The following is a 12,261-nucleotide window of genomic DNA, read 5'->3' on the forward strand; positions in this document are numbered from 1 at the left end:
CTCAGGGAAGGCTGTCCCCACACAGGCAGACTTTACACCAGTTTGGTGGGAACGGCTGGCTGCCTGGTCCTAACGTCCCCACCTCCAACAGAGAGAGAACCTAGAAAGTCAGAGCTGCGAAGCTCCCTCCCCAGGGGGTTAGCCCAACCCCTCCTTGTACACACGGAGAACTGAGGCCCCCGAGAGAGGCAGGACTTCTGCAGGGCCTGCAGAGTTAAGAAGGAGCCAAGAGGCACCAAGTTATCTGGAGTGAGGTCGTCCCTGCAGGCTCGCAGGGGGCAGAGCGGGAGATGGGGTGGGTGCAAAGGAGGAAAGGAGCGTAGGGGGGTCTGAGGCGGGGAGGCCAGGGCTCTCTTCCCTGTCCTGTGCTGCCCACGGCCCTGTCTTCTCCAGAGGCGGGTTCTCCGCTCTGATGCTGTGTGACCTGGGGCAACTCTGCCCCCTCCCTGGGCCTCAGGGTCCCCTTCTGTCCCTGTGAAGCTGGATCCTGGATTCAGCAAACGTTTGCTGTACTGAGCCCCGCTGTTTGCTAGGCTCCACGCTGGGCTCAGGGGATGAGCTGACGAACAAGGTCCCCCAGGAGCTGGGGCTTCAAGGGGTAAAGGGTGGGGGTCCTCCATGGTGTGGGAGAGATACCTCCCAGACCACAGGAGGGCTGGGCCCCCAGGTCCCCTGGCTTGCTTGCAGTCAGCACTCAATCCCTCGGCCCCTCTGGCCCTTTGTTTCTTGCCCACTTAGGAGCCAGACCCTCGAGGGGGGCCAGCTCCCGGGAGGGAGGTGGCCGCTGGCAGATGGAAGGGGAGGAGGGAAGCCCTTTGGACCCTAGCAAGCCTGGTCCAGCCTCCCGGGCGCTCCTGGTATGCGGAGCCATCTTGAGCCGCCGTACCTCGCCGGGGGCCCTCATGCAGAGCCAGCCCCACCTCTGTTCCTTGGCAACATCCGAGGCTTCCTTGCTCTTCCCCCCGCCCCTCTGCCTGCGGGGGCGGGCGGGAGGCGGAGGCAGCCTGGAGCCCATTATAGAAAAGGGCCGCTCAGGCGGGAGGCGAAGCGGCATCGGCATCGCTGAGCTCCAGCAAACACAGCAGACCGGTTGCCTGCCCTGGCACCGCCTGGACCCCCGCCTGCCTGCAACCATGGCTCCTGGCTCTCTCTCCTGGCTGCTTAGCTGGGCTACCCTCTGCCATCTGACCATGCTCCTGGCCGGTGAGTGAGGCGGACTCGGGTATGGGCAGGATCGGGAGCCCCCAGCCCCACTTCTGCCCCTCAGGCCTGACATCGGGGCCCCCAGAGCCTGTCTCCCTAAAGCTGAGGCCCGTGGCAGCCCTTTCCTGAGGGATGTGCCCCAGGGAGGTGGGCCCCGGCCCCTTCCCCTCCCCCCATGCAGGGCTGTCCCCCCCCCCGGCTGGGAAGATTTCCAGTCTCCAGAGACTGCCCCTGGCTGACCCAGTGGCAAGGCGGCTCCGGCATGGCAGGGAGACAGGTGGTGTGGGTGGCACAGGGTGCCAGGTGTGGGGGTGCCGGAGGGTAGGGGCTGGAGGAGGCTCCTGGTGGGTACTGGGGTGGTAGTCCTGGCGGGCAGTGGGCTGGGTTTCTCCTCCCAGGGTTAATATGTAACCCACAGCGCTGACTCCTGCGTCAACCTGGCCCCAGGCCAGGCCCGAGTTAGGACTTTCCGCTGCCCTGATTTCAGGGTCCCCCCAGGAGTAGAGGGCCCAGGACCAGTGGAGGTCAAGGTCATTGCCGCTCGTGGCTTGGGCTCATCACTCTTCCCCTGCTCTGTAGCCCAATCCCTCTACCTGTGTCTCCCCCATGATGCTGTCTTCCTCTTCCAAGCAAAGCTTAGAAAATGTTTACATCTCCAGTCCCTTGCTTTCCGGAGCCTGGGACCTGATAGGGCATGATGTAGCCATCCCACCTGACATGAGTAGGGGGCCCAAAGAGGTTTAGAAACTGGCCTGAGGATGCACAGCCAGCAAGTAGCGCAGGAGAGGGTGAGACTGGATGCAGGAGAGCGCATGGAGGCATGCTTGCCCCAGAGGGGGCCGCACTGCCTCTGAGAACCATTTGAGTCAGCCCCATCCTCAGGGAATGCCCAGGCCATCTGGCAGGTTGAGGCCCAGAGAGGGTGGGAGCCTGCCTTAGGGCACACAGCGAGTTTGGGAGAATGAGAAACAGTCTCCAGCTTCCAGGATGCCTCCGTGGAGCACACTGTTTCCTGAGTCCTTCTGTGTGGGAAAAAACCATCAGTGGGGCAGGGAGCAGGGGGTGGCAGTGGCGGAGGCGGAGGCCACGTGCTCATGGCTTCCTGTATGTCGGGCTTGAACTCTGAGGCCCGAGGTGTTGGGAGATGGTAAGCAGTGGAAGACCGGGAGTCAGATGGAGGCTGCTTTGCCATAGCCGTGACCCTGAGCGGGGTTGCGCCTCCTTCGGTGCCGGATGCTGCGCCACTAACCTCAGGTCTTGCCCCTGTGCAGCGAGGCCCCAGCGCCTACGAGGGCATCTCGGCAGCGGGAGGAGGTGGGTTAGTTATACTAAGAGGGGTGCGGGGGGCTCCTAGGCCAGGATGGAGAGGGGACCCTGGATGCTCCATCTAGCAGCCTGAGGCTTCAGGACCGCCAGGTTCCTGCCCTAATCTTGGTCGCTGACTTTGCTGGGAGATACATGATTTCAACCTTTCTGAGCCTCAGTTTCTCCTCCTGTAAAACTCGGTGTTTGGCCAGGTCCACCTTGGAGATCCTCACCCACGCTGACGTCTGTGGCTCAGAGAGACCCCCTGGGAGCCCCTGCAGGGCTTGGGGGTGGTCCAAGAGCCAGAGAGGCCCCAAGGAGGGCTGGGGGCTTCGTGCCTGCTACCCTGGCTGGTGCAGGGCTGCAATCAATCCCCGAATGTGGGTTTGCAGGGCCGTGGAGGGGGAGGAGCCTCTGCTTTATGTAACAGACCTGCAGATACAAGTCAGAGCAGTGTCTCTCTCCGGAGCGTCAGAGCAGAGTCTCTCTCCGGAGCGCTGACGCATTCACTCCCACTCAAGCCCCAGCAAGAAAGAGCAAAAAAAATCCGTTTCAAGCTGCTGTAGTCTGCCCCCTGATTAGGTGGGGGAGGATGGGCAGGGCAGAGGAGGGGATATTCAGAGTGTCAGATCCAGGCCCCTGTCGAATTTAGATAGAAATTCCTCTAGTCTCTGTTGGTTAAGATTTTACATGTCACAAAGTGCTTCCTTGTGCATTTTGTTGACTCATTCAACAAACATTTATTGGGTACCTATTATGTGCCAGGCACTGTTCTAGATGCTGGAAGCACATCACTGAATGAAACTGCCAAAGATTCCAGCCCTCAGGGTGCTGAGCATCGACTGGAGAGACAGACGACACACAAAATAAATCAGCAAACGATTTGATCTGTTGGAAGGAAAAAAGTGCTGTGATAAAAAAATAAATGGGCGGGGGGGTTTGTTGAAATTTTAAGTAGGGACCAGGGAAGCCTGCTGAGAAGGGGGCACTGAGGGAGGGGAGGGATGGAGCCACGTGGACGTGGCACTGGGGAATTTGGCCTCCCGGGGAAATTTGGCAATTTCTGGAGACCTTTTGGTTGTCAGAAATGTCCCAACATTTTTGGTCGCGGGTGCTCAGGCATGTAATGGGTCAGGGCCCGGGGTGCTGCCGAGCGTCCTGCAGTTCACGGGGCAGCCCCACAGCAAACTGTCTGGTCCAGAATGTCAGTGGTGTTTGCTGTTGAGGAAACTCTGCCAGAAGAGTCCGATATTTAAAAATCTTTCTTCTCCCAACCACCCAGTGAAGCAGGTATTATCACATTCATTTTATGAGCTAAGACCCAAAGACCTAGAACATTCCTGTCTCTTCCTGCCTGTAAGCCTCTTAGCAGTCCTTCAAGTCCAGACTAAAGGACACCTCCTCCATGAAGCCTGCCCTGACCACTTACAATTGGAAGTGGTCTCTCCCTCATGTAAACCTCAGCACATTCGGGGGTTGTTCTGGAACGTGGTGTTTCTACCTGGAGTTTAAGGCAGTCTAGAGCAGCAGGATGTCTAAAGGCTGGGAGGAAAATAAGATCTGCCACTAAGAGGCTGTGTGGCCTTGGGCAAGTCACTCAACCTCTCTGGTTCTCAGTTTCTGCATCAGTGAAGTGGGGATGATAGTACTCCCTTTGCAGGGATGTTGGGAATTAATGAGAGCAGCTGTGCATGGACTGAGCACAGGTTCAGTAGACAACAGGTGCCCAACTAAGATAAGCTCTGGTACCCTGTGGGCATGTCTTGGCTGCCCTTCAGGCCAGAAGCCTGCTGAGGGCAGAGACAGGCCACTGTTCCTCTCAGCGCCCAGCACAGGGCCTGGCAGGAGGCAGGGTCGGCATTTATTGGCTGACTGAGTGAGCACTGCGCCTTGATAGCATTTCCTGGGACTGAGGTCTCCTCCAGGCTCAGCACCAGCACCTGAGGGAGAAAGAGCTCAGGGTCAAGGACAAGAGGGCCTGGGTCTTTGTAGATACTCAAAAGTAATTCAAACAAGTGTTGGCTAAATCAGGCAGTGGATGGATGGATGGATGAAGGCTGGGTGAGCGGGCTGGTGAGGGATGACTGGGTGGGTAGGTGAAAGGTGGTGGAGGGTGGCTGGGGCATGGACCGGTGGTAGGTAGGTGAGTGGGGATGAGTAGACAATGGATGGATAGGCGTGGGGAGGGATGGGTGGGAGGCGGGCAGCTGGGGGATGGGTAGGGGATTGACCAGAGGGGCCAGATAAATGGATGGACAGATGGATGGGGAGGTGGGTGGAGGGGTAAGTAGATTGAGACCTTATTTTGTTCAATGAATATTTGTCGCGTATCCACCTTATGTTTGACGCTGGGAAACACTGTGACACCAAGATAGACAGAGCCCCTGTCCTCTTGACACTCATAGGACAGAGCAGAGGTGACTGGCTGGGTGGAGGCATTAGCTCCAATTAGAGGAAAGAAAACTTCAGTTCTGAGGAGAAAAGGCCCCCAGGTTAGTTACACCACCTTCCCGGGTAGAGCTAAGGACAGAGCCCGGCCAGGGGGATTCAGACACCATGGCAGAGGGTAGGACCTTGGGGACAGGCTGACTTTGTGGCTCTGTAACACTCTGGAGGTTAGCAGTGGCCTCTCCAAACTGGGAACTAGCGTCGAGAGAGCAAACTGACCTTACTTAGCTTACTCCTCCCGCCCAGTGGGCAGCTTCTCCCTGGCTCCAGGTCATCCCAGGGCACCATTTTTCTGGGGCTTCCCCGGGAAGACGTCATCCACACCAGTCCAGGGTGGCGCCTCCTGGCTCCACTCAGCAGGGCCTGGGGAGGCTGCACCTGAGTCATTCTGAGGTCCCGCTGGGGGAGAAGGAGGGTGACAAGGCAGCAAGGCAGCTTTCACATCCTGATTCCTCAGAGTGAAAGGGCAGCCCGTCACTCAGGGACCAGCTGCTGGGAGCCCCCCTGCCCACCCCAGCTATGGGGGCTGCTGCTTGATGGCCCAGCCCAGCCCTGCGGGCCCTGAACCACTGTTCCCACAAGGTGGGGTGGGCCGAGGCTAAGGGGGAGTGATGGGAGAGGAGGCGGCAGATCCTAGAAAGTGTGTGAGCGCGCATGCCTGTATCTGGGAAGGCAGAGCGTGTTTGCACGTCCACATACGTGTAAGTATTTGTGCATGAGCCATGTGGGTTTTGGTGGAACCCAGGGATCCTTTGGGGCCTCCCAGGCCCTGAGGAGCCAGATAAAGTCACTTTGCTCTCTTGACCCTACTGCCCTGGAAGCCCTGGCCTCTAGATTTTTGCAAAGCCCTCCAGTGTCTTGCTTCTGTTGCAAATGACCTTGACCCAGCTCTGAAACTCAGGCTCTTCCTCATTTTTTTACACACCCCTCTCCGAACTCACACCAAGCAGAATAAATCTTGCTGGAGATTTTAGAGGAAGGGGAAAGACGGAAATGCAGGACAAACAACTTCAGATGTTTATATAAAATATTTGGGTTCTCAGCTGTCTGTTTAGTCATCCTCGTCCTGTCCTGGGATTTCTCTCTGGCCCCATGTGGTACCCAGCCATCTGTAGGCCCTGCCCACCCTACTCTGCCCCACCCCACGCACAGCCCCATCTCCATCCCTCCTCTTGCCTCCAGCTCCCCCAGCTTGCCCTGGGAACCCCAAATGGCCGATCCAGTTCCTCCTAGCAACTCCGCCCAAACTCACTCTGGCTTTAATGGCAGCACAAAAGTCTGTCTACTCAGCCGGGGCCCCGAAGGGACAGGAGCCAGTCTTGGTAAGAGAGTCTGTTCCATCACTTGCTGGCTGTGTGACCTCAGACAGATCCCTGGCCTTCTCCATCCCCCGCTGTACAAGAGACCAACTACAGCAGCTTCATTCTTAAATTAAGCACTTACTGCATGCCAGGCAGCAAGAGCTTTATAAGTAAGAATTCATTTTCATGGATCCTTACACCAACACGGTGAGGTAGATACTATTGTTGTCCCTATTTTACAGGTGGGGAAACTGAGGCATGTAGAGGTTTGGCCAGGGATAGGGGCCTGAGGTCCAGGGCCACGAAGGCCAGGGTGTACAGGGCATCGGTCCTGGCTTGCGTGGTGTGGCCAGGACAGGGTGACATCGGGCTGGGGAGCCAGATGCCCACAGACACTCCTGTTGACCAGGGACCTCTGTGGGCTCAGGGCAGCAACATGGTGTGAAGAAATGCATCTTCACGTGCAACAAGATGACCTCGGAGATCCGCCTGCATCGTCTGGTCCGCTATCAACGAAATCAGGAGTCGTGTGACAAACCTGCCATCATGTAGGTACCGCCCTCTGGGCCTCTGTGTTCCCGTCAGGCCCTGGATGGTCCCAGGCCTCCGCTAACTCGCGTCTGCATCCTCCCACCCCAACCTGGGCTGCTGGCCAGGGGCCTCTGCAGGTGTTCCTCCTGCCGGCCCCCTCGAGACCTTAATGGCAAGGCCGGGAGGGGCTTCCTGAGTGGCCTGGGACATGGAGCAGCCGGCAAGGTGGTGCTTTCTCCTGGGCCAAAGCATGCTTCAGCCGTGCTCAAACCTGCTAGATTTTGTGGGAGGTAAACCACGGTGCTCTCCACTTGCGGGTTCCAGACTCCAGCAGATCTGGGGCAAATCCTGGCTTCACCACTGAAGGTCACATTGCCTACCATCTGTGCCTTTAGTTTCCTTATCTGTAAAATGGGTAGCTGGGAGGATGCAAGGAGATAATGTAAGCGAAGGGCTTGGCCGTGTGCCGGAAGCTGCCAACAGTAGGAGATGCCAAGATCATTATCTCCCTTTGACAGATGAGGAAACAGGATCCCTGTGAGACTTTGGGGAGGGGTCAAGCCAAGCCAACTTTCCGCCTGGCTGTTGGGCCCCCTGGTCATCGTGGCTGCTTGCTCCTCTGGGGTCCCTCTTGGGTACTGCCCAATCGCCCAACCCTGAGGCCTTTCCCCAGGACTGACCTTTGGGCCCTAACGCAGCTTCAGCCAGACCCAGGGGCCTGGCAGCACCCTGGCCAGTGGGCCTTCAAAGAATGGGCTCAGCTACAGGATGCCGTGCGCTTTCTCCCATCGATGGTGCAGGGTGCTGCTACCCGGCCTCTCTGCTCACCTGGCGAGGTTCCCTTCTTCCAGACTCCCCCCACATATTTGCCTCTGTTTTCTAGGTGAAGAGGAAGTGGGGAGCCCCAGAGAGGGGATCACGTCACCGGGGCAGCATGGAGCCTGTGGGGGCCTGCGGGGTCACGCTCGCTTCCTGGCCTTCCCTGGCTTCCTAGCATACAGGAGCCAGGTGTTTACGTTACTCTTTGAGCCTTGGTTTTCTCATGTGTAAAAGGGGGATGAGTGTAGCCACCTTGCAGGATGGGTGTGAGGTTTAGCAAGCAAAATGCCCAGCACAGGCTGTGGCGTGGAGCAAGGGCCCCAGTCAGCTTGGAGCTGTGGTCTCAGCGGTGAACCAGCCACACACAGCTTCAGAGGAAGCTCAAGATTTGGATGGTGTTCAGGATCCCGGTGGGGTCACCATATATGTGGCTGTAGCTCACTAGGTGCCCTTTCAGCCCGAGGACACACCAGGGGAGGAGGGTAGACGTCCAGAGGGCAGCCTGTGACAAGGAGGGGGAGAAGAGGATGCTGTGACCTCGGGTCCTTTCCAGAGTGAGGAAGCCCCACCTCCGGGCTCACCAGTCACACACATGGTGGCAGAGGACACCTGTGACATCTCCCCCGACTCAGAAGACTCACAGCCCAGAGCCCCTTGCCTTAAAGGCCATGACATCATTATTAACATTGTTACTGTTCTCAATTATTACTGAGCTCCTGCTCTGCGCCGGCTGATTTGCAGTGTTTTCAGTTTTTAAAATAACATAGAAACAGGGGGACCCACATGTCCCAGATTGCCAGGACTTTTCATGAAAAGGCCCACCTCTTGAGACCTTCAGTCCCAGTTTTTCTGGGACCGTTGGTCACCCTAATGAAGGTAGGCACCCCATCCCCATTCCTCAGGGGAGGACACACGAGTTGTGGAGAGCAGGTTGCCGCAGCTGATACGCTCAGCTCACAGCTAACGAGCAGCGGGGGCAGGATTTCCAGCTGGGTCTGTTCAGAGCATTTGGTGGTGTTCCTGCGCCACATGGCATCTGGGCATCACTGCGTCCCTGTCTTCCTTCCTTGCAGCTTCGAGACCAAGGGGCACAGAAATTTTTGTGCCGACCCAAAGGAGAGGTGGGTTCAGGAAGCCATGGAACATCTAGATCGCCAGGCTGCTGTTACGACTCAAAACGGCGGCACATTCGAGAAGCAAATCGGCCTGAGTGAGCCTAGGACTGCCCCGGTCACCAGGGGAGTGGACAGGTCTGCGGTCTCAGAGCCCAAAGCCACAGAGGAAAGCAGTAGCCAGGAGGCACAGAGGGCCTTGGGGACTTCCCCAGAGCTGCTGATGGGAGCGGCTGGTTTCTGGGGGACCACATCCCTCTCCACTTCAAAGCCTCCGGATGCAGGGGTTCCAGCTGGACCCAAGAAAACTGAGCTGCTCAACACAGCTGCTGTCACCACCGCCACATCTTGGCAGAGTTCTGCTGCCTCCCAACCTGAGTCAGGCCTCTGGGCTGAGGGAAAGTCCTCTGAGGGCCCCTCCACACAGGCCCCCTCCACCCAGACCCCCTCCACCCAGGCCCCCTCCACCCAGACCCTCCTCACCAGGGCCCCCTCCACCCAGACCCCCTCCACCCAGACCCCCTCCACCCAGACCCTCCCCACCCAGGCCCCCTCCACCCAGACCCTCCCCACCCAGGCCCCCTCCACCCAGACCCTCTCTACCCAGGCTCCCACCGTTTCACACACAGCCCAGGAGGACAGTGTTGGACCTGAAGGCCAATCCGTGTCGGTCAAGAGACAGAATCTCATGCCAGAGAACTCTCTAGGGTCCATGGAGATGGATCCCATTTCAGCTCACACGGAGGCTTTCAGGGGGCCTGGAAGCATGCCCCATGTCTCCTTGACCCCTGTCTTCTCTGATGGGGCCCCCAGCAGGGAGCCAGTGGCCTCAGGCAGCTGGGCCCCCAAGGCCAAGGAGCCCATCCATGCCACCGTGGACCCCCAAAGGCTAGGCATCATCATCACTCCTGTCCCCGACTCCCAGGCGGCCACTCGGAGGCAGGCAGTCGGGCTGCTGGCCTTCCTTGGCCTCCTCTTCTGCCTGGGGGTGGCCATGTTTGCCTACCAGAGTTTCCAGAGCTGCCCCCACAAGCTAGTGGGGGACGTGGTGGAAAGGCTTCATTACATCCCCCGGAGCTGTGCCAGTAACTCGTACGTCCTGGTGCCGGTGTGAGCGGCCTGCCCGCCTGCCTGCATCTAGTCGTTCAACTCAGACACTGCCTGGCGTTCCCCGTCCTCACTCACCCCCCGGGCCTGGCCTGAGCTGCGATGACCAGAGCAAGGAGGCGGGATCCTCCAAGTGGGACTGCCCCCAACTCCCAGGCATACCCCAGGAGGCCACCCTTGACCATTTGTGACCTACTGGGGACAGAGGAGTGGCCTCCACAACTCATATCAGTGTCCCCAAGTCAGAAAACTTTCCTCTGCTGCTGACCGGTTAGAGATTCTCTTAAACACCGTCCCGGCCCCAGTGAACAATTATTTATTGAACGCCCAGCCCCTCTGGCCCGTGACCCCATGTGGGTACCATGGTCATCTCATCTCACAACCGAGCCTCAGGCCAGGCCCCCTTCCTCCCACTCCCTCAGACCTCATCGTGTCTCTTGGCCCTGCTGCAGTCGCCAGTCACCCCGGCCACCTGCGGTGCTAGCCCCCTTCCCCTGTACAGAGCCCACGTCCAGCCGGGGACCTGTGTTTTCCTGCACCAGGCTAGCGTGGTGTTTCCTGCGACAGTTCCCAGGAAGGGCTCTGCCCTGAGTTAGGCATCGTGGGAAGCGGAGATGGAGTTACCCGGTGGCTTTGATTTTTTCCCTCCTCAGTCTATGCTGTGCAGTGGAGGAACATCGACTATGTGTGTGAAGGCTGGGGTTCTAGTCCCAGGTCCACCACCAACCCAACAAAGCATTCAGACCACTGGCTTCCCATCTGAGAAAGGGAAGAGGGATGGCAAATCCGTGGCGGTAACCTGGACCCCCGACAGGCACCACTGATTGATCCAGAGACCCCTTCCCCGATCCCCGCGTGCTCCCTCAACATTTATCCCCAAAGCGCCTCAGCCAGTCTACTGATCCAGGAGCCGGGAGGGCATCCCCAGGAACTCTGATAGAGCAGACGGCCCTGTTGCAGGGAGGGGTCTGGGCTGGCTGCTCCAGGGACAGAGACCAACTTTGAAGGCCCGTCCCTGGCTTTGAGAATAGGGCTGACAGGGACCCTGAGATCTTGGGTGCCTGGCTGAAGGAGGAGGGGAGGCCTCACCAAGGAGCCGCACACCTGCGTTAGGGACTGGAGTCCACCGTTTGCTCTTTCTCTCCTGCAGCGTGGGCTCCCCTGCCCCCACTCTCACCCCCTGAAAACACTGTTGTCCAGACTCTGAGGTCTTCTCTGCCCACCTTAGCCCCCACCGCACGCAGGGCCAGGAGTTCTCATGAGGTTTTCCATGAGATCAGAAGCCACCGTTGAAACCTGAGTTCCCGTGTTTACTTCTGAAAGGGACTCTGTCCTGTGCTGAAGGGCGGGTGGGGGAAGGGAAGTTGAGACCATGACGTCAGGGGTTCCCTTTTAGGCTGCTGAGGACTCAGGCCACCCTGATGGGGCTGGAGGCTGAGTGCCTGCACCCCATGGTCAGCACCCTATGGTCAGAGCAGGACCTGCAGGCCTCACCCTTCAGGATCCCTGGTGGCAGCTCCCCAGCCCCAATTGTCCCCAGGGTGATCCTTGCCCCCCCACCTGAAGAGCCTCCTGTGGGTTGGCTTCCCCCAGGTGTGGTGACACGCTCCTCGGCAGATGAATGGTCTGGAGAAGCACACACAGCTCGTCCACAGAGGGGAAGCTGTGCTGCTCTGCCCACCGGGCCCTCCTGCACTTCTGCTGGGCGTGGCTCTGGGTGCTTGGGCCTGGCTCGAGTCGGGGGCACTGGGACGGCTCAGGGAGGGGGGCAGCAGGTCTGAATGCACGTTTTCTGGCTCCTCCAGGCTGGGAGAACCTTCAAGGGACGGGGCATCCATAATGGGGCTCCCCTCTGTGAGAAAGCAGCTGGGGGCAGCAGGCTCTCCTTCCACAGACTCTGTCAGTTCCCCAGCAGGACATGGATGAGGACAATTCAGGGAGGACTTTGGAAGGTCTTGGTTGACCCTTGTGCTATTTCAACCCTATCACCAATGTCTGTGCCATTTTGTATTTTATAATAAAATTGAAAAGTCTTGTGAATCAATAAAGGTGGTTTTTCTAGGGTGGGCTCAGCAACCAGAGCCTCAAGTGGGGATGGAACAAGGGAGAGGCTGAGACCCCCTGGATCAGGCTTGGAGACCCCTGGCTCCAGCCAGCCTGGGGCAGAGTTGCAGGAACATCCACAGTTGGCAAGAGAAGGAGCTCTGGGGATGAGGGTGAGGGACCATGGGGATGATGGTGAAGGAGATCTGGGGATGAGGCCGAGGGGGCTCTGGGAATGAGGGTGAGGGGCACTGGGGATGAGGGTGAGGGGGCGCTGGGGATGAGGGCGAGGGGGCACTGGGGATGATGGTGAGGGGCACTGGGGATGAGGGCGAGGGGGCGCTGGGGATGAGGGCGAGGGGGCGCTGGGGATGAGGGCGAGGGGGCGCTGG

General features: G+C 58.7%; 1 protein-coding gene across 3 annotated transcripts; it reads left to right on the plus strand.

Annotated features, from left to right (window-relative positions):
- The first annotated feature begins 814 nt into the window (after positions 1-814).
- Positions 815-11,874, plus strand: CX3CL1 (C-X3-C motif chemokine ligand 1). 3 transcript variants are annotated; one of them, XM_070611938.1, is made up of 3 exons: positions 815-1,203; positions 6,667-6,805; positions 8,681-11,874. In XM_070611938.1, the coding sequence occupies exons 1-3, from the start codon at positions 903-905 to the stop codon at positions 9,831-9,833; spliced, it is 1,593 nt and encodes a 530-aa protein (XP_070468039.1). In that variant the 5' UTR covers positions 815-902; the 3' UTR covers positions 9,834-11,874. The 3 variants fall into 3 exon arrangements, with proteins under 3 accessions (XP_070468039.1, XP_008539133.2, XP_070468040.1); XM_008540911.2 differs by having other exon boundaries at positions 816-1,203; positions 6,685-6,805; XM_070611939.1 differs by lacking the exon at positions 6,667-6,805 and having other exon boundaries at positions 1,063-1,203.
- The last annotated feature ends 387 nt before the right edge of the window (positions 11,875-12,261 follow it).

The sequence above is a fragment of the Equus przewalskii genome, chromosome 3 (assembly GCF_037783145.1).
Source record: "Equus przewalskii isolate Varuska chromosome 3, EquPr2, whole genome shotgun sequence".
NCBI classification, from domain to species: domain Eukaryota; kingdom Metazoa; phylum Chordata; class Mammalia; order Perissodactyla; family Equidae; genus Equus; species Equus przewalskii.

Bases quoted from the DNA above. Each gene is read 5' to 3' on its own strand.
- CX3CL1 (XM_070611938.1), top strand. From the start codon at position 903: ATGCAGAGCCAGCCCCACCTCTGTTCCTTGGCAACATCCGAGGCTTCC. The intron at 1,204-6,666 runs GTGAGTGAGGCG...CCTGTTGACCAG, and splicing joins TCTGACCATGCTCCTGGCCG to GGACCTCTGTGGGCTCAGGG. The intron at 6,806-8,680 runs GTAGGTACCGCC...CCTTCCTTGCAG, and splicing joins TGTGACAAACCTGCCATCAT to CTTCGAGACCAAGGGGCACA.